At 38.7% G+C, this 21,363-nt stretch overlaps 1 protein-coding gene across 7 annotated transcripts; it reads left to right on the top strand.

The window, feature by feature from the left end:
- The first annotated feature begins 794 nt into the window (after nucleotides 1-794).
- LOC118919193 (renalase-like) lies at nucleotides 795-21,003 on the top strand. 7 transcript variants are annotated; one of them, XR_008999019.1, is made up of 5 exons: nucleotides 795-1,205; nucleotides 2,003-2,108; nucleotides 2,721-2,887; nucleotides 17,689-17,859; nucleotides 19,369-21,003. XR_008999019.1 is itself a non-coding variant. In XM_036898925.2 (3 exons), the coding sequence occupies exons 1-3, from the start codon at nucleotides 1,088-1,090 to the stop codon at nucleotides 19,451-19,453; spliced, it is 309 nt and encodes a 102-aa protein (XP_036754820.2). In that variant the 5' UTR covers nucleotides 795-1,087; the 3' UTR covers nucleotides 19,454-21,003. The 7 variants fall into 7 exon arrangements, 1 of the variants encoding a protein (XP_036754820.2); XR_005027392.2 differs by having other exon boundaries at nucleotides 2,738-2,887; XR_008999021.1 differs by lacking the exon at nucleotides 17,689-17,859 and having other exon boundaries at nucleotides 2,738-2,887.
- Nucleotides 21,004-21,363: the final 360 nt, after the last annotated feature.

Genomic DNA, 21,363 nt, shown 5'->3' on the forward strand with positions numbered 1-21,363 from the left:
ATCTTTTATTTTTATGCTTAGAAATGTCTTCTTAGCTTATCTATGTTCACCTATATTTTCTTCAAGTTTTTTTATTTTATTAGATATACACAATATTAATCCATCACTAATTTGATACCTGGTTATTTATGTAGACATAAAGTAAAACTTCTGATTTTTAAATGTTCTCATTATAATTTGCTACCAATGCCAATTTCCTTATTAGTTCTCAGAGCTATTCAGTTTCTCTAGAGTTTTCCAGGTAATAATTTATTTACAATTCAATATAACTTAATTCTTTATTTTTAAACAGTTCAGACTCTTTTTTGTTGTTTCATTGAGAATTTTCAGGACAATGTTAGGTAGGAAAAAAAAACACTGCTAATGGCATGAATTCTTATCTTGTTCATCTTTGCATCCATTAGAACATTTAGAATGTGATCTGATATAAAATTTAATATTTACTGGAGGGGTGACTTACCTACAGTTTCCTGGTCAACCAAATAAATATCTTTAACCTCCACAAATTTGGAATATAGAGCATTATTGTCTCCATTTAAGGATGGGCAAATTGAGGCTGATAAAAGTTACATAACATACACAAAGCCAGAGGGCTAGTTTAAGAAAACGCTTTCCTTGATTCCAAAATCTTTTTCTAGTATGTGAACAGTGGCCATGAAGGTGCTGGAAGGAAGCTTGCTCTGGCATCAGACTTGGAATATTAAGACAGAAAAGGTCCCAGTAGACTAGACAGTTACCCTAGCAGTCAGGTTCGGCTGGGCCCCCGCTGTAGTCAGGGTCAGCCCTGTGGCGAGGCGGCTCTCACACTCCCACCTTCACGATTTCCAGGCTCTTCCGGGCCCGAGGTGACCGCTCGTCTGACGGCTCCAGCGTCCTTGGAGTCCAGCTCTGTATCCGCAAGCCGCGGTTTCAAGGCTGACCGGCCACGCAGCTGGGGTCGCCTCCTCTCTGCCCCCTGCAGGCCGGCTCTGGGTACTGCTCAGGGGTCCGTCGGGGCCTGGAGCGCGGAGCGCGGATCGCGGAGGGCGCCCCAGGCCGCCGTTCCACCGGCTGCCGGCCCCCAGCCTGGCCGCGGAGACGCAGGGCCATGGCGCGGGTGCTGATCGTGGGCGCCGGGCTCCCAGAAAGCCTGGGCGCTGCGCTACTGAGGAAGGAGACGTACAACCCTCTGCCCCTCTCTGTGTGGGACAAGGCTGAGGAATCAGGTGGGTCTCTAACCGCCGAAATGGAGAAAAAAGCCAGCTTGGCCCCCGGCTCCTGAGGTGGCCAGGGTCCCATTCGGCTAAGACTGAATAGCGGGCCTGGCAGCAACGGCATGCGCAGTACGCGCTGCGTCACGTGGCCGGGGGCTTTCGTCGCCGGGCGGAGGCCTGATCCCTAGCAGGTGGGGGGCCGACCCCGGCCGGGCTGAGGCCCCGCCGCGGGAGCACCGCGCACACTTAGGAGGAGGGCTGGGAGGACTCCTGGTCAGTCTGCAAAGCTTGGGCCCATCGGCAATAAGTGAATTTTCATCGTGGCCTGTCTGTGCCTGTGCAGCTTTCTCCAGATTGTGAGGATCCCGAAGACCCACCCCACTGACCAAGGCCTTACAAAGATCTAGTTAAAGTTATGTTATTCTCATGAAACCTGACAGCAGGAGTGATAGCCTGAATGAATAAATCAGAAAGGGATTCACTCTGACATTTCACTCATTATTTTGTTTTATCGTATCCATTCATTTTAATTAAATTGGTAAATGTATGCAGCAGGCACAGTGCTGAACACTGCTGCATTATTTATGTGTCCTTTTTAAAAAATAGGAGACCAGATTGTCTCTATTAACTACTTCCTGACTAGATGACAAAGCCTTCAACTGAAAAACAAAAAACAAAAACAAAAAACCCAAAACGTCTTCTAATACAGCTGTAAAATAATCCATTTGGGGTAGCCCGAGGTGAATAGCTTAAATTGCAAAAGATGGATTCTAATGCACTTAAGACACTTTCCTGTGGATTGACCCAAGGGGGAAGAATGACTCCCGCCAGCAGCCCTCAGAATCCACAGAGCACCGTCGACTTGGGTGCACAGTATATCACCTGTACTCCTCATTATGCCAAAAAACACAAAAGGTGAGTTAGTTAAAAGGGTTGGAATCAGACTTACTAATTGTATGATGTAAAAATATTTAAATTACCCATTTTTACCAGGGTTAAAGTTTTGTCTCTGGTAATAGTTTTTATAATAGTAGCTATAATAATAATTATATTATCCTTCTTGATAGTATTAACAATAAAATATTGACCTAAGTGGGAAAACTATACTATATGGCTCACGGGGTTCTTGTGAAGATCAGATGAAATGTTACATGGAACATAAAGGCTCAATAAATAAGAATTATGTTGGTTTTGAGGAAGAGGACAGAGCTGTGAGGGAAGTCGATCTTAAATTTAAAATTGGTGTACTGAATACCTGTCTGTTTACCTTCACTGACTTTAATTTTGAAGTGTATGAGAAAACAGGCCTTTGGTTAATGTCAGCAAAAGACTTATGGATTCTCAAAACATGTCTGTTCTTTGCCTGAATTATAAGTTTTATTAACACAAAACATGTTGAGTTGATCATATGAAGATTTCTAGTTATTTTTTAGGATTATAATCTCTAAGAATTCTTGGAAGAGAATATAGTATTTTATAGCTAATTATACTATATAATTATGTTACATACATATTGTCTTATTTCAGTTTTTATTTCATCACAGCTCTGTCCTCTTCCTCAAAACCAACATAACTCATGGCATTTTGAAGCTTCTGGCCTCTCCTATTGAAGGAATGGTGATGAAAGAAGGAGATTCTAACTTTGTGGCACCTCAAGGAGTTTCTTGAATTACTAAGCATTACTTGAAAGACAGGTGGGAATAGAATTTTCTCTGCCTTCTTTTTAAATTAACATTTAAAAATAAAAGTTATACACATAATTAAATAATACTATAAAGAAAGTTATAAAGTAAAATAGCCGTTCTCATATTCATGACTCCAAAGCTAGTTTCCTTCCTCTGAAGGAATCATTAATAAGTTTCCAATGTATGCTTCCAGAAAGCTGTTTATGAATCTTATCTATTGATCTACATGACTGTCTCTATTTATCTATCATGTACGTTTATATATATTTTTTTAATGTACACACAGTATCTTTTTTTACATAACCATTGTATACCTTGTTTGGTCTATGTTCATAATAAATCAGTATCTCTACCTACCTATCTTTATCTGTATCTATATATATATACTGTTGGTTCCATTTCTCTGGAGAATCCTGTCTAAGACATCATGATAGACTAAATCACATCTTGGGTCTATTTTCATATCAGCAAATTCAAGGGGTGTCCTTCTTTGCAGTGCCTGTCCACTATTCATAGTATATTTGTACCATCATTTATTTAACTATTAACTTTTTGGTAAATATTTAGGTTTGGAAGGTGTGGGATTGTTTTGGATTTTGCTAACACCAGTATTCCTGCAGTGTCTGACCCTAACATACTTTTGTAAGCATATCTGTAGGACCAATTGCTAACAATACCATAGCTGTATCAAACAGTATATTCATTTTTCATATAACTAGGCTGTGCCATCTATTTCTCTTAAAGACTGTATAATCATCAACAGTGAATGAGAACATCTGCACATCTTCATATTATGGACATTGAAAGTTTTTGCCAATATAATAGGTTAAAATGGTATCATCTTTTGTTTTGATTTGCATTACTTAATTACGAGTGATTTTATGCATCTTTGTTTTGCTAAACAGCTCTTTGAATTTTTTTTCTGTGAATTTCTTATTATAATCTTTGCTCATTTTCTATTAGGATTTCATTTGGTCTTTACGTATTTAATGAGTGTTTTGAAAGTGTACTTTAAAAAAAGATGATAAGTGATCTTGGATAATAAATGATTTTTTTTAAGAGAAGTAGGCTTCTTGATGAATCAAAATTAAGTGCCCAATCCAAGATCTCTGATGAAAGGTATAAGCTGAGAATTTATTTTGTTTCATAAGCTCTTTCTAGAATATTTAATGTTTTGGTTTCCTTCATCAATTGTTACTTAGTGAGAACCCCAAGAATCCCTGATATGACAATATAATTATCATAAAAAATGATAATATAATTATTATTTTAGCTAATAACTATTATAAAAACTATTAAAAGAGGCAAAGTTTAACCCTGGTAAAAATGGATGATTTATATATTTTTGCATCATCACTGACATGGGAGAGGTCAATGAGGTTGAATATCCAGCATGAGAACACAATTCTGGGTTAGACCGTTTTCTGCATGTAGGACCCAATCTATGATGTGTATTACTCATGATTTTCCAGAGAAACAACCAATAGGATATATATATATATGTGTGTGTGCACATATATGTATGGAGAGAGAGAGATTTATTATAAAGAATTGGCTCATGTGATTATGAAGCTGGCAAGTCTCAAGATCTGCAAGGCGAGTTGGCAAGCTGGAGACCTGGGAAAACCAATGATTTAATTCCCCTTCCAAAAGCCTGAGAGCCAGGAGAGCTGATGGTGTATTTTTAGTCTGAAAGCTGGCAAGTTTGTGACCCAAGAAGAGGATGTTGCAGTTTGAATCTGAAGGCAGGGATGAAAACTGATGCCCTGTTCAAAGGCTGTTCAGGCAGGAAGAATTCTGTATTTGTCAGACTTCCTGTATTATTCAGGCCTTCATCTGGATGAGGCCTACCTGCATTAGGGAGAGAGATCTGCTTTACTCACTCTACCAATTTAAATGTTAATCTCACCCAAAACACCCTTACAGACATACCCAGAATAATTTTGACCAAATATCTGGGCACCCCATGACCCAGTCAAGCTGACACATGAAATTAACTATCACAGATGTTGACACTGCTGGATATTTTGTAGAATGTCACCATCAGCTTCCTATGTTGCCACCACATAGCTTTTTAAAATACATTTCTATCATGATTTTCACATGACCCGTTAGATGTGCATGCTTACTGAAATCCTGAACTACTTACTGATTATCTATCCATGCATGTACACACCAATTCATCTACTCTTTCTAAACTTTTATTGAGTACTTACTATATGTCAGACACTATTTTAGTCACTAGTGATAGGAGAGCCACAGTCTGTCCCGTCATATAGCTGATGTTCTGGCAGAGGGACAGTCCTTGTATACATTGTACCTACATCTTTATTTTGTTAGGTGTTTGGGAGAATTTATGTTTTATCTTCCAATTTTGCCTTGGAAACTCTTGGAAAAAGAGATCTTGTTATTTGTACCTCACACAGAATCTAATAGTGCCTTGCACATGGTAGGTATAGTGATATAGATTTCTAATATATATATATTGTTTATAGATAAACTTAATATGTATGTTTATGTATATTAGATGACAGTCAGTCCTAATTTAGCCAATTCTTAGTGAAAACATTTTATTTTCAATTTGTATAGCCTCTTGGGACAATGACATCTGTAAATTTTCTTATCATTATGTAAAATACTGTTTATTTCAAAAAGTAACTTTTAAGAGAATTACACACTAGTAAAAAATTTGGAAAACACAGGAAAATAGCAGGATAAAAGTCCTTATATAAATAAAAAAGCCTATTTTCTGATATACTTCCTGCTTTACTTAAGAAAATGAATTTTTATATAATTCAGTTAAAGGTCTATATAATTTGAGTATATATAAACTTTTTCTTTATTTTAATATTCTCTTTGTAATGTTTCAACAGTCCTTTCCTCCCTCTAACCAGATCTATTACTATAGGATCTGTAGACCCTGTCTGTACCATTTTTAACTTTACAAATGGCCAAGTCATTCCAAAAATACTCTCTGTTTTGTTATATCCCTTTAAACACCCTTTAAGCTTCTTTAAAATAGCCTATAAATGGCCCACAGAAGTATTTTAGCATTTCTACAATGTACGTTGAGTTCTTGGAATCAGAATGACCTGGATTCAGATTATGTTCTGCCACCTCTTCCTGGCTATGTAATATTAGGAAAGGTTTAAAATCTATATCCTAATTCTTTCATTGGAAAAATGAGAGTAATAACAGTACCTCTTATAAAGTGTTGTGAGAAATAAAGGGTATAATGTACTTGTCGAGCCAAGCAAATAACAGGCCAAGTACATAGTAATCACTTGATAAATATTAGTTTAAATAATGAACTACTTGAATGAAGCTGACCTTTTTATGTCCCCAGTGCCTAAGAACCCAAATGGCCAAGTCATTCCAAAAATACTCTCTGTTTTGGAATCAGCTGAACTTGCAACCCCATAATCTGATGGTCCAACCAATAGTCATTTAGATAGGGACCAACTTCCAGGGAAACTATCTACATATGATGTCTAATCAGGTACACTTTGGAACAGGTTCAAATCTCTATAGACAATATATAATTAGAACAAGAACAGGTTGTGAAATAGATGTGTGTTTCTTGATCTTCTATTCTATTCTTATTCTGATATATTCCCATTAAACATATTAGAGAGAAAACTATGTTTATTGACATCAGTTTTACCAACTGCCTGCCTTCCTCATTAATACAATCTTTTCCTTGAATGAGTAAAATGTGATTTTCTGTTGTTTTATATTTTTGGTTTTCATTGTTGTTGGGATAGGATAAATTCAAAATAACAAAGCTCCTCTATCATTTACTAAGTGCTAACTATCTGACACTACAGTTAGGCACTTTACAGATGTCATTTCTAATTCTCACAACAGTTGTTCAAGATAGTTATCTTTACCCCATTCACTAATGAGAAAAATGTTAAGTACTTTGCCTAGGGTGGCTTGGCTAGTAAGTGACAAACCAGAATGCCGTTCCAGCTGACCCTGCTGTCTTCTATTAACTAGCACATGTAAAGGAGGGGTGCTCATACTCTCTGATTTAACATTTATTTTGTAGGGCTTTCTATTTCCTTCCTGACCTTTCCTCTACAATACGAAAGACTGCTCCCCTCCCACCCTGGTGTTCCAGGTCAGTGGGCACATAGCTCACGAGAACAGTCCCAGAGTGCCTTTTGTACTTGCCCTCTCTCATCGCCAGGGCAAGGGCCCAGGAAGGAATAAAGCCATTTTCTTTCTTTACACATCCAGGGAGAGCACTCACCTCGTGGCTCCTTCCTAATGACATTTGGGAAGTGATGAACGAAGTCCTTTTGCTTTTGAATAAGACCTATACTATCAAATCATTCATAAAATGATGAATTTAGCTTCCAGGTCACGGTGATAGCATTTTTTGTTTTGTTTTGTTTTTTGGTTTGGCCTGCCTGCCAATAGGAAGAACTATTGCTGCCTTCTTTTGTTTTCACTTTATTGCCTACTCTAAAAGGGACAATCTGGAAAGTCAACATGTGCAATGTAACTTGTCAAAATTGACAGGATCTTTTCATTAGAAAAGATAGATTTAATTTGCAAATTAAACCTTTTGTGTTTATTTTCTTTATAAAATTGGTGTAGAGGAAGTGAGCCTGGGCAGTTCTGCCTTAAAATTTCTCCCAGGCAGGTGATCATGGCCCTCATCCATAATAGTGTCCTTCAGAGAAGCTGGCAGATAGCCTGTGAGTTTTGGTTAAGAATCTTCTGTTAACTTTAGGCAATGCATTTAGTTAGACCTTGTTCACATCTCTTCCTGTTCCATCTCAACTTTTCTGAACTGCTGCTCCCTAAAACCTGTTCGAAGGAAATTATGGGAGGAAAACGAATTTGTATTTTCTCTTTAAAATGGAGGAAGGCAGGGGATAAATTGAATAAGTGTATAACAGAAACACACTTGTCTTTATAAAATGTTTAAACCTTCTTGGTATTCTGATATCTTTATAGCTATTTGTAGATTTTTAAGTTTTTATTAAATATTATGTGCTAGGAAAACAGTGATGAATAAGAGACACGGCCCCTGCCTTTGTTAATATAAAGTGCACTGGGGGCAGGGAGGAGGAAGACACTCAATTAATTTACACACACACACACACAAGGTGCATAATAAACGTTAAGAAGAATGAATGAGAACATTGAGAGAGCATATAATAATACCTAACCTAATGTGAGTTTCAGAAGAGTGTGAGGGAATGTGTGTCAGGGAAAGCGTCTTTGCAGAACTATTATTGTTCTCACTGGTGCCCAAAAAGTAAGCAAGAGTGAACTAGGCCAATAAGTGAATGATGAGAATTGTATTCAGTGGGCACTTCAGATCAGAACTGTTCTAAAGTAGGAGGGAGTTGATGCATTCAAGGGATTAAAAGGTCCTTGTAGCTGGAGGGCAGTGAATGAGGGAGGAAGCGGTAGGAGATGAAGTTCAAGAGTGAGGCAGGGGCTCTGTAAGCAGTGTTAAAGATTTTATTGTTCATCTCAGTGCAGTAGGGAGCCATAAACAGATAGTATACAAAAGAGGGAGGGACATGGCCAGATTTACTGAGCTCAGAAGTGACTCTTGAGAGATTTTATGTAGATCTCTGTTTTAAAATGACTTTCCAGAGCCTATAGATTTTAACATGTGGTCTTTTTGAAAGTCATTAATTATCTTCACAAGGAAATGCCACTTTCCCGGAAATGTCACTCCTAGCAGCTGGAAAGGAAAAGTTCCTGGCTAGTAAGTGCCGCAATTTTTGGGTGGTTTTGATAGCTGTGATGTTAGATTTGGTTTTATCTATCTACCCCAGTGGTTCTCACACTGTAGTGTGCATTGTAACAAGCCTGAGGGGGCTTGTTAAATACCCATTGCTGGGCCTGAAACTCAAGGCTTCTGATTCAGTAGGTCTGCTGAGGGCCTGAGAGGGCATTTCTCACAAGTCCCAAGTTGCTGCTCATGCTGCTGGTCTGAGGTCCACACTTAGCCACTGCATACACCTTGCAGAACATTTTGGGACCACTGGGATACATATCCAAGATGCTTGTCTGGATATGGAGAATTTCCAGGTCGGTGGACTTCAGTTCCCTTAAACAGACACGCCTGCTCACCACCAACAACAATGTAATGCCCTTTTTAAAGGGAATATTATGTGAAGACATAATGGAATAAAATATGTAAAATCAGTTGACTTAGTTGAGATACAGGTGAGGGTGAGGACTAGGGTGAGGCAGGAGCAGTGACTTGGTCAGGGGTGAGACATCCTAAAAAATTAGAACAGAGTGAAGTGGAGCTGTCCTGGTTGGAGTAAAGGAGATGGTGGGTGTGAGTTGAAAGCGCTAATTATTTGCATCTTCCCCAAACAGCAGCTTCAGAGAAAACTCCAGGCAAGTCAGATCGCTGTTTACAAACCCTTGCTCTATTCTTTGAACATATGCATGCTAATTGCCTCCAAGAGATTGACCCCTGGGCCTAGTCAGCACCATGTTTCTTCTAACACACTTGCATTTGATTTCTAATTTTCTACAAACAGGTTTAGGAAGTACTTACTATGTTGTAGCATTATTCAAGTGAGAGATGTAAAGGCATATGAGCTGTGGAGACCTGACATGGAGGAGCCAGGGCTATTTTTGGATAGATGAGACCTACCTAAAACACGCAGATACTGTGGATGAGTGTCAGAGTGAGAGGTAAAAGCAATGATGGTTGCAGGGCATCACAGATGAGAAGGATCACATTGAGCTGGAGTAACTACACAGAAAGGAAGCTTCATGGCCAAGTTTGGACTTTCGCTAAATTTTCAGTGGCCAGGAACATGAGGCGTCCCAGGAAACATGGAACATTTTTTCAGTGTGCTTTTTCCTTGCTCCTTTTTCATTTCCAATCCTGAGGCTGCATCAAAGTTGATTTGTTTTTTAATCAAAGTTTTCTGAAAACTGGAATGTGAAGTAAATGCTAATGTACCAAGGAGAGGTAATGATCCAATTTCATGTTATCTTTCAGTTTATGATTCAGAATTCATTCTCTTAAACAAACACTTGAGTATGTGCCGAGTACTATACTATATATAGTATCTACTATACATAGAAACAAGGTAGTCATAATTCCTGGCCATGGGATTTACAGATAAAAAGGAAAGACAATATGAATCAAGTAACTACTCAGTTATTTAAATACCTTTGGGATAAGTGCAAAGAAGAAAAATGTGGTGAGAGGATGTTTTAGATTGTATTTCTCTTAATTCTGATTCTTCTTAATAAAGGTAATTGTTCCATCAATAAGGACTTGGATTTCTCTTACAGAGAACTTTTTCAGGTTTAACAGGGAATATTAATTCCTTTAATAGGGAATATTGCTCTTATTTCTATTATGAGAGAGAATTGTTAATAGCTCAACTAAAATGAATACTTGCCCTACAAAGATAATGAGCTGTAGTGCTACATGGATGTAGTTTTAAATCATGGCATTTCTGAATCTGTGAAATTAATGGGTATAATGTATATTAAGTGCTTGACATAGTCTTGGCATACAGTAAACACTTAATTAAAGGCAGTATGGTTCCTATTAGTATTTATTATAGTAGTAGTCATCTTTTCCCCAGAACAGGCATTGATAGAGAGGTCAAAGGATGCCAGGAGGAGAGGAATTCCCAGTAAACAAGAAAGTAAAGAAAGTGAACCCCAGGGGTTGCAGAAGACAAACTTCACTATTTTATTGACCTGAACGGACCCAGTTTATGACTCTTCTCTTCCCCCTCATGCAAATGGACAACCCCAATTATATGAGCATGATTTTGCTTTTGGAACAGGTGCTGATGTCTGTTTCAGACGATGTGTGACCCAATCAGCCTGAGAAATGACAAGTGGGAAGTGTCCAAGGAAACGGGCTCCCCCGAGCACTTTGATATTGTTGTCCTCACAATGCCAGTTCCTCAAATTCTGCAGCTTCAAGGTGACAGTGTGAATGGTGAGCCTCAGCCTGTGCTGTTTACCTCAGGGAATGGGAGTTCTTTGAAGAACAGGAATTCAGTTTGACTCTCTAAGCAAAGAATATATTGTGGATTCTATTGATTTGCATGTTTTAAAAACTGATACTATGATTTGGTTCATGATATTAGTCTAGGTCAAACTGAAACCTAAAGAATTTTTTTGACCAGTTAACAATTGAACATTTCTCTTATTGCCCTTGCCCTTAAAAAGTAAATGTTTTTGACGTATATGTAGTATTTTAGCCTAAAAGAAGAGTAGTCTCTTTGTGACCATCCTGGAGGAAAGAATAATAATTTAAATTGGTTATGTGAACCACTAGGAAACCTTATCTTGGATTGCTCTTGAGTATAAGACTTACATGCTTCCCTGCTTGGGACTTGGGTCTCAGCTTTTACCTGGCTTCTCCCTCCTCCTTTAAAAAAAAAAAATATATATATATATATATATAACAAAACCATAGTGTATGTATCTCACATACTATACAATTCATCCATTTAACATGTACATTTCAGTGGTATTTAGTATATTCACCAATATATGCAATCATTACCACAGTCAATTTGGGCACATTTTTATCACATCAAAAAGAAACCCCATATCCTAAAGCTATCACCTTCATCTCTCCATTCCCATCCCTATTCTTAATCCTAAACAAACAATAATCTACTTTCCGTATCTGAAATCTACAGGTGTCCCTGTTACCTGGAGTCTTAAGGAAAGCTTTCCTATGGCTCTGCTTTGCCTCTACCTGTGTCAGGTTTCACTGACTTCCCTCCTGTCTTTTATCAGGAGACAGACTGAGTCTGACACATCAGAGTCATTGACCTTTAGAAGATCCCTCACTTGGCTTGAAACGCACGAGCTATAACAAGCAGAGCCTGGGGACGATGGCTAAGGCTTAGGGAATGTGGGACGGTGGTGGATATTGAGATGCTTGGAGCTTTTTACTGTTCCAAGACTAATGTTAATATTGGATTTGATTGAGAAATGGCTGCTAATACCACTATTAGAAATAAAACTGGTAATAAATATGGTTCACAGACTTAAGATTTAGAACTGTAATAGAAATTGTTCTCTGAGAAAGAATATTAGAGTTGCTTATGACATCTTGAAAGCAATTTGTTTTTCCTTGAATATCAGTTCTACCGTGCACTAACAATACAGCTTCTTTTATACTTCAGTATGCAATAATAGAGAAGGGATTGGAATGTTTAATAGATAGCTATAGAAAAGTAGAAAACTAATTTCAAAGATCTCTTTCAGGAGTCTGCCTCTAGTCTGTTGTCAAAGTCATTTTAAAGTAGGATAATTTATTGCCATGGAGTCTCTAATAATTGGATTGATTTTGAGACTTAAATAATGTAACATTTAAAAACACAGTTATTGGTCAGTGTATTCTATTGTGCTGTAAACTGCATATTCCAATTTTTAAAAGCTACATAGTCTTTTATGTGATGAGAGATCCTTCAACATTTCATTCTGAAAGCATTTCTCAGTGTTTGTATTAGTGATATATACAACAAAATACCATATGGACTGACTCCTAAGATGTTTAAGGGACTGCTAATTACTAATTTTATTTAGATCTATATCCTTATTTATTTTTATTTTTGAGTGCTTCAACTGTGTTGTTCTGAGAGATAACTTAATTCTCCTATTATTATTGTCTTTCCATCTTTCCTGTTTTTTGGGGCATTTTGCTTTATCATTTTTGATACCATGTTATTTGGTTAATAATATATCTTCATTGCAGTTATACCCTTTAACTGTTAAGGTTCTCTATTATTATTCTAATTTTGTTCTGCTTTTCAAATCAACTTTGATAAATGAGATGCTCATTTTTAGATTTTATTTTCATTTGTTTGGTACATCCTTTTTACTTTTAGCCTGTTGGAGATGCTTTATTTCAGTGGCACCTCTTTTGTTCAAATCTATTAATTTCATAAAGACATATCTTACTGTTAATAGTTTGTGTCAGTTTTTCATGGGACATGTCCACTTTTTGACTTAAAAATTCAGCTTTTTCCTTATTTTCAGCCAAGCTTCCTTCTAATACTTGACAGTTCATTTCTGTTCCATTTACTATGATCTGAGTGTCAAAAAAATGCAAAGTATCTCCCTTCCATATCTGCCATTTGTCTCCACTCACCTTCAACTCAGGTCTTTGCATTACTTTGCACTTTCTTTTTCTGGCCTTTTCTCCATGTCACCCATGTCATTTTCAAAAGTGTTCCTTTGCGCCCTTCCATGAGATGTTGTTTCAGAGAGGTCATATATTCCTTCACTGTTTTCAGGTTGCTGTCTGATGTTTGTTAGACTAATCCACTTCTGGCAAATTTTTCTGATATGTATTTTTCATTAGCTCATTTGTTTGGCTCTGGTATGTTCTGTTGTCTTTTTCCTTTTTTCTGCACAAGGCCCTCTCTGATAGGTATCATCTTTAAATGGGACCAATTCTGTCACTTTGGTGAAAAATAGTGTTCTTGGGAAAGGCCAGATATTTCAGCTCAAGTATGTTGCCTCTGAACATTATCTGCATAAATTGTGTAAATATTTACCTGTAAATGACTGAATGCTACTGATCATTAATATAATAATGTATTTATTAACATGGAAAGCTTTCAGAATATTTTTAACATAAAGAAAATGCATCTGTCTGTCTTTTCCATCTAGCAAAACTAGTTTGTCTGAAACATATTAACATTGTTATTGCTTGAGGATGACTTTCATTTTCTTCTTTATAGTTTTTTGAGTAGCGTAACTTAAAAGTAAGGATATTTTACTCTTACTACAAAAAATGATAATGGTAACACCATTTTTAAAATGTATATGCCGAAAAGGAAATAAATCTTTTTTCCTTTTCTTTTTTAGTGGAGGAATATGATGGCTCTTTACAATGAAAAAGTTTAAGAATAATTGACTTGGTACATTTGACTGAGGGTAAGAGTATTTGGGGTATTGTGTGGACTCAATTCAGAATTGGACTCTATGCAAATAATTCTGTGTTTACTTTGTTATGAAATAACTCATGCAGGCAGTAAAAGGTTAAAATGAAATGTCCAAACAGCCCTATAATACCTGTGGGTCCAGAACAAAGGGATTAAAAACATATGCTTTCTCTTTATATTGCAAACATCAATAATGACCTCAGTATGAGAAATTAGTTAATGTCTTCGGTCTGTTTCCTGGAGAACCTTAAATACCCTCTTGGTTGATTGTTAGGTAGCCTCAGTTTCTAGCAAAAGGCACCCATTTACAAAGCCATATATTGCCATCTAGTGGATCTTGTATATATTGTAGTTCCCCTCAGAATTTTTTAATAGAGGACTGTGAAGAATATCAAAATATAGACTATATATTAAAGCATAACTAGTATATAATTCAAAAACACCACAATATCACAGGAAAATAATTTTAGGCCCTGGGTTAGCTAACTTACCCAGAAGTGCATAGCTAATTAATGACGAAACTAGGACTGGGCTACAGGTCTCATTTTCACCAACTATGAGCAGCCCGGTGTCTTTGACTTTCTCTGTGATAGGAAACTGGTCCAGCACAGGCTTCAGGGAGTAATTTCTCCGAGTTTTCTGAGCATATTAATGAGTGGCAAATTATCAACGCTCAGGTTAGTCTGACCGGTTCAGAAGGCAAGGATGGTGACCCATTGACTCTTAGCCTTTTTTTAATGCTCCTATTAAAAGTTTGAGAGGCTTACATGCAGTAAGTTTAAAATCGATTGTCTTAGTTTCACAGTAAGAAAGAAAACAATTTAAATTCTCCTAAGCTAGTAATATTCGGAATCCTTTCATTTTGTTTTGATCATTGCTTTCAAAGATAAACACACTTGTACAGAACAAAATCAGACACATCCCTTGCTGTGGTCATTAAATGCTTAACGCAGTCATGTTAATTAAAACTTTATCATCAGACTCTGTGGAGGTCATCCTTCCTTGTGTTTAAACTGTGACTTTTGGCTGCATTTACTGCTGTTACCTTCCTACGCCTTAATGAAATAAGGGAATTTTACAATTGCTAAACCCACTGATGTTTTTTCCAACTTCATCTTTTTTGACTTACCTGCTTCCCTTGATGGGCTTGCTCCGTGCCTCCTCTGCGATGCGGTTTTCTCATCGGACAGCCCGGGGCGGAATTCCTCACACCGCACTGACGGCCTCTCTCAGGCTCTCCCGCTGGTTGTCCTGCCCAGACCCCCAAGCTCTTACTGTCGGGGCGCGTCCGCCTCCACCGCTGCCTGTCTGCACTCCGCCTCTGGATGAACTCCCACCACGACGGCTTCACAGGCCCCGAGAAGCTCTGGGCTCACGCCTCCCGCTCGCTCCACGCCCTCCCTGTATCCAGACCCGAATTCCACGGTTCCACCCTGTGCCGTGTTCGTTCCAGTACGTCCAGCCGCACCCCGGCCCTCCCGTTCAGGGCCTTCAGCCAAGGTCTTCCAGCCCCACTAAAGGCCAGCGCAGCCGGCACGAGCTCGGACCGCGCATGCACGCGCCTTGGGCCCGCCCCTTCCCTCAGCCCCGCATCCATGCCAGCCGCTGGGGGGCGCCGCTGCAGCGAGACCACCCCGAGGCGCAGCGCTGTTTCGTCGCCTCCTCTGTCGCCCGGACACGAGACGCCATCCGTCTGGGTCCCTGCAGCTCGTCTCCTTCCTAGCCACTCGTAATCGATTTTCAACACAGTATCTAGGGTGATCTTGTTAAAAAGTGTAAGTCAGGGCCTATCAATCTCCGCTCAGGCCCCTCCGGGGCTCCCATCTCACTCGGACTGAGAGCCACGTTTCTGCCACAGATTTAAATCTGTACAATAGGCGGGAAGCCCTGAATGGCTGCCCCCCCGCCGTGCGCCCCTCCCTCCATATCCATGCCGTTCTCTGCTGCCCCAGACACGTCCCACCCAAGGGCCTCTGCTAGCCGGACCCGGCTTTGGAATTCCGTCTCTCCACACCTCCCAGGTTCACTTGCCTGCGTCCTTCGGGCACCTGTTCAAACGATACTTCCTGAGGAGGGACGTCCCCTCTCGTTCTTTGAAATTGCTCCACTTCCCCTGCTGGCGTTCCCTGACCTCTTGGCTTTTCTCCAGGCCTCCTTTTCAGCCATCAGCCCTTCCGCTCCACTGGCTTCAGCTGTCGGTTGTCTGAAGGCAGGGATTTTTTTCCAGTGGTGTTACCCTGCTGTGTCCCCAGGCCTGGGGTAGTTCAGGTATTCAGTAAATGTATGTTAGTTGATATCAGTACATCTCAAAATGCAAACGTAAGTTTAACATTTTTAAAACGTATTTTTTCATATCCATACATATTATTGCAGAAAAAATCATATTCTATACATAATATGTGTATGATGTTCTTCATTTTCTCTATCTAAAAAGCAAAACATGACATACACAACTCAGTGGCTTCTGAAGCATGTTTTACTGGCTTCATTTACATTATTGTATCTTTTGTACTTTCGTTTATTATGCTTTTTACTGAGCTGTTATGAAAAATCTTTTCTTCAAATTTAATATTAACTTTATTACCAACTGATTTCATCTTTCCAAATGTAATTTACTTTTCACTGAAATAAATATTTTTAAATATTTTAAAGTCATGATATGAGACACTAATTTTGAGAAGGTGCAAACATTGCATTTGAGAAGATTAAAGGTAAAATTGAAGCTAGAAATCTAATATGTGATCTAATAATAGTTATATGTAAAATACAAAGGAATACTTGATTATGTAACTTTATCTTCAACACAACCTTCTTTTTTACACTATGCACACACACAACACACAAACGTGAACAGAGGTGCTTCCAGATTGTAAAGCCATGCTCACATCTTCCCAAACTCAGCTTTTTTGTTTAGCTCCTTTAATCTTCTCACAGAAGTAAAAATAACATAAAATGGAGGGAGAGGGGGCAAGGAGGAGGGATAAAGAGGGAGAGAGAAAAGGGGGGGGATTAAACATCTTTGTCAGAACAAAAGAGCAAGATTTTAGGAAAATATGATGTAATTAAGATAACTGAATCTGGATCCAAATGTCTGAGTTAACACTTCTGCCCTAGCAGTTACTGGCATGTATATCTGCAGATGCCTAGTGTAAGATAAATTCTAGCTGAAATTAGCAGGCGACGAGAGGCAACAAAGGGCCAGGCAGTTTATTTGAATGCAAATTCCCGGGTGATGTTCCACGGTCTGGCTCTCACAGGCCAGGGAAGTCACACCCCGTCAGGGAGGTGGGGGCTTATAAGGGGTTAGGAGGGGGAGGAGTGGGCAAGCTGTCCTAGGGGGCGTGGAGAGGTATGGTTGGCTAAAGGTGACATAATAGACAACCAGAAACTTTTTTCCTTCCAAGAGGGAGGAGGCTGACATCCGGGTCTTAGCTGGCACATCAGAAGGATGGAATTCAGGAAGAGCTGTCCCCTTTCCATATAAGGCACAGACCTTGGGGTCTGGTCTGTTCTCCTTTTATGGTATCTCTCTGTTCTGTTTGCATGTCCTTGTTTTTCCTTTCTCCAGCCTAACACCTAGCCTTAGTTTTCAATGCTGTTAAGTGGATCTGGCAACAGAATTTACGTAATAGGATCATTTATGAGATGAAATGACTTAATGCTTAAGAAATGCTTACTAAATGCCTGGCATATAGTAAGTGTTAAATAAATGATGACTAAATATATTGGGAAAGAAAATATATTAAAATCAAAATGTATTCTACTGGTAGAGGAAAACATAGAGGCAAATTTGATTACTGTTTAAGCACCATAAAGCAAAAATCTTGCCTAGTTAGAAAATATTTAGGTCAAGAGGAAATTACGTTTTCCTTTTTCTTTCAGCATTTGTCGCTCTTTATGCTGTACCACAGTTAATTGATAACACCCTTCAACTCCTCTGTGTGCTGGAGATCCTGTGAGAGTGTCCTTCTGCATATCCTCACCCAACAGCACTTGAATATATATAAAATCGACTCAGGACCTTTTTGGTGAAGAATTCCAGTGATGATAGAGGTGGGGTATTACATTTTAATATTTAAGATTACTTTTATTTTACACCATTGTGTAGTGGCAAACACTGAAATTTCAGAAACAAAAGTGAAGAAAATTCCTCTATTATATGTTTTAATTACACAGAAATGAATTGTAGAATTTAAATTTATTTTTATGAAGAAAATTCCTCTAATATGTGTCTTAATTACATAGAAATGAATTGTATAATTTAAATTTACCTTTATTAAAGTGGCTATTTAATACATTCACCTCCCAATTTTCATTGCACATTTTTTTAAACTGAGATAATTTAGCCAAAGGTAGACTAATCACAAAATACCCTAGTACTTTATTCAGAGTGTGAATGTTCAAGATTTTCATATTCGAGACATCATTATTGGACAAACGAAGAATGAAATGTATGTCCATTTCCAGACACATCACCTTTATGCTCTAGTTTCTGTGCCTTCTGATAAAAACTTTTAAAAAACTGCTATCTAAATGAAAACAAGCCCCATCATATTAAAATCCAAGGTAAACAATGGTATTAACTGTTTTACTGATAAATTTCAATATAACTACTTAAAAATGTAGATAATGTATTATAACCTCAAAAATAAATTTAATGTTCACTTACAGTCTTATCTGTGATATTTATTAGCAAGTGCTTATTAGTTTGTGGCTTTATTTGAATGAAAACACAAACCCCAAAGATTGTTGCTAATGATCTCTCCTTGACTTATTAAATAACAGACTTTCACCAGGTGTGATCTTTTCAGATGTCAGGCTGTAAACTAGTAAATATGAAAATATTTGCTAAAATGGCAAAATCATGCATAATGTTTTTCTTTCAAATGAAGTTCCAATCATGTCATCTGGCTTTCTAAATATGAAGTAACAAACCTACTTTTTGTCTGTTTTTGTGGAGAAATAAGAGACATATATCACTTTCACAAATCTAAGTTGTACAGCACGATGGCTTGGTTTAGGTACATTATGAAATGATTACCAAAATAGGTTTAGGTAACACCCATCATCTCATATAAATACAGTAAAAAGAGAAGAAAAAAATTCTCCATGTGATGCAAGATCTTAGGATCCACTCCCCTAACAGCTTTCCTACACACCATACAGTGGCCATGAGGACAGCAGTCATGCTGTGTGTTACATATCTAGTTTACATCTATCTTTACAACTGGAAAATGAAGTAATAAACCTATTTTTAGACTAAAATAAATTCACTATCTTTGTAGCAGTTGAATAATTTGTCTCAACCCAACCTATGAAAACCTGTCCCTGCTGCTCCTCATCCACTTGCCTTGCTCTGAAATTCCCACCTCTGGGCCTTTGAACGTCCCTTAAGGATTAGAGATGGCCCCACATTCCCCCTCACATCCCTCATTGATCCCTCTGCTTGGACTACCACCCTTGAATGGAGGCTGGTCCTGGACTGTTACAGTAGTGAGGCTGCAGCCACGGAGGGCCCTTAAGAGGACTGACAACGTTGTTATTTTCTCTCTTGAAACACAGGTTCTTGGGATGTTCCCTCTTGGATCTGCCACCATGTTCTGAGAAGTTCAGGTCGTGTGAAGAGGCCACGGTAGAGGAGAACTGAGCAGCTCCGAATGTCCACCCCAGATGACCTTCTGGCTGATAGAGGCCCACCTCCAGCCAGGGCCCAGCCGGACCAGGCCTCTGGCCCCAGGCCATGGCATCTGCGGAGTAGCTACTCAGCTGAGCCCTTTCAAACGCTAAGAGAGACAAATAGTTGTTTTAAGTGGCCAGATTTTAAGAGGTATAATTAAAGCAATATCCTGTCTCTTTTCAAGTAAGGCTTAAGTTTGTTTGGCTAACTCTAAGGTTAGTGCAAACAGCTAAGCTTTTGTACTTTATTGCAACTGACTTTATGTTGCATTTTCAAATACACTGTTATTCAAGGTGACAGATACTGATCTGTTTTCTTTCCACGCATCCTCATAGCTATTAACACATTGCCGGGCACCTGGGACTTTGATTACCTGAGGTTGCCAGTTGAATTGTAACAAAATAGAGGAGCAAACTGGGGTAAAAAGGGGTTCTTTGAAAATGAGGCAGATTTTAACAATTTAAGGATTTTGACTAACCCACTATTAATAACAGTTTATAAAGAGCATGTCTGTTTATGTATATATAGTATGTACATATATATTTATATGGGCATGAATCTGGATTCTCTGATTGTCATTTAGAGGTTTTGTAAACTCAATCTAAAATATCAATATTAGTTAGAATCATTGTCATCTGTTGAAATATATATGTGGAATTGTGAAAGACCAGATAGAAGAGAAATGGTGATCTGAATCAATTTAACAGAAAGGGGGAAAAAAAGCAGGCAAGATTAGAACTACACTGTAAAATAGTGGACATAATTTCTCTTTCCAGTTTCTCCCACACATTCACATGTACTTGATGTGGGAAGTAACAGTCACCACACCCTGACGGCCCCTTGGGAATGGACACTGTTATGTATTGATGTAAACAATAATGAAGCACAGTTCAAGGCAGAATCCTGGATTTAGTAAGCAGAATATTTCTATTTGCTATCCAAAACATTTCTTTAAGGTTTGAAGAAAACTGGCATTATTTAAAATGTGAGGGATTTTTAATTTTTAAATTCCAAGTGCACTTTCAAGTTCTTTTAATATTTTTGTTAATCACTATGTAAGACAATAAAATATCCAATACTGTTAATAATTTTCCAGAAATCTTTCCTAATGGACCAACCATCCCAGCTATGTTGCTTCACATAATTAATATTATATGTTTCTGAACTGCACTTGCTAAGAGAGAAAGGTTAGAAAATAACACAGAGTACAAGAGGCTGTGTGAGTGTGTGTGTTGGGGAACGAAGTCCCTTCCTCTCCAGATTCTTAAGCTGTACTTGTGTAAAATGAAAAGGTAATTTGGTCTTTCCCTAAAGGGTATATTCAAGAACATGTATTAAACGTGTTTAAACGTTCTTTGAGATGCAAGTACTTCAGAGAGAGAGCGGTGCCGCGCAAGCTTTATGCAGGCGAACAGTCAGCGTGCTGTTGGAACCGCTCTGACGGTCCCGGGAGGCGCCGAGGAACTTCACACCCGCACCTCCGTCCGGCGAGACGCGGCGCAGAGGCGGCTGGAGAGGGAGGCGAGACGGCGGTCCCGGCGGCAGCGCGCTCGCCCGAGCCTCCCGCGCCCCGGCACCGTGCCCCGCGCCCTGGTGCGGCACTTTGGAGACTTGGCAGGGTTTCTGTCTGAAATTTTAAGAAACTTGGGAAGTCTTTTGGGAATGGGTAGTCTATTTACATGGAAGTTTCCATATTTTACCACTAGATGGCAGAATTGTGCAATACAATGTACTGGCTTCAACCCCACCAGCGCATATTCTATTAATAACTGTGATTTGGGGCAAGTGACCTTTAAGATCCCAACTCTCTTAAATGATGTGAGAATGGAAGGGCTGTTGTGAAAATGAACTGAAATGAAATACACCTTGAGAAGTGGCAA

Source organism: Manis pentadactyla, chromosome 8, assembly GCF_030020395.1.
Source record: "Manis pentadactyla isolate mManPen7 chromosome 8, mManPen7.hap1, whole genome shotgun sequence".
Taxonomy (NCBI): Eukaryota; Metazoa; Chordata; class Mammalia; order Pholidota; family Manidae; genus Manis; species Manis pentadactyla.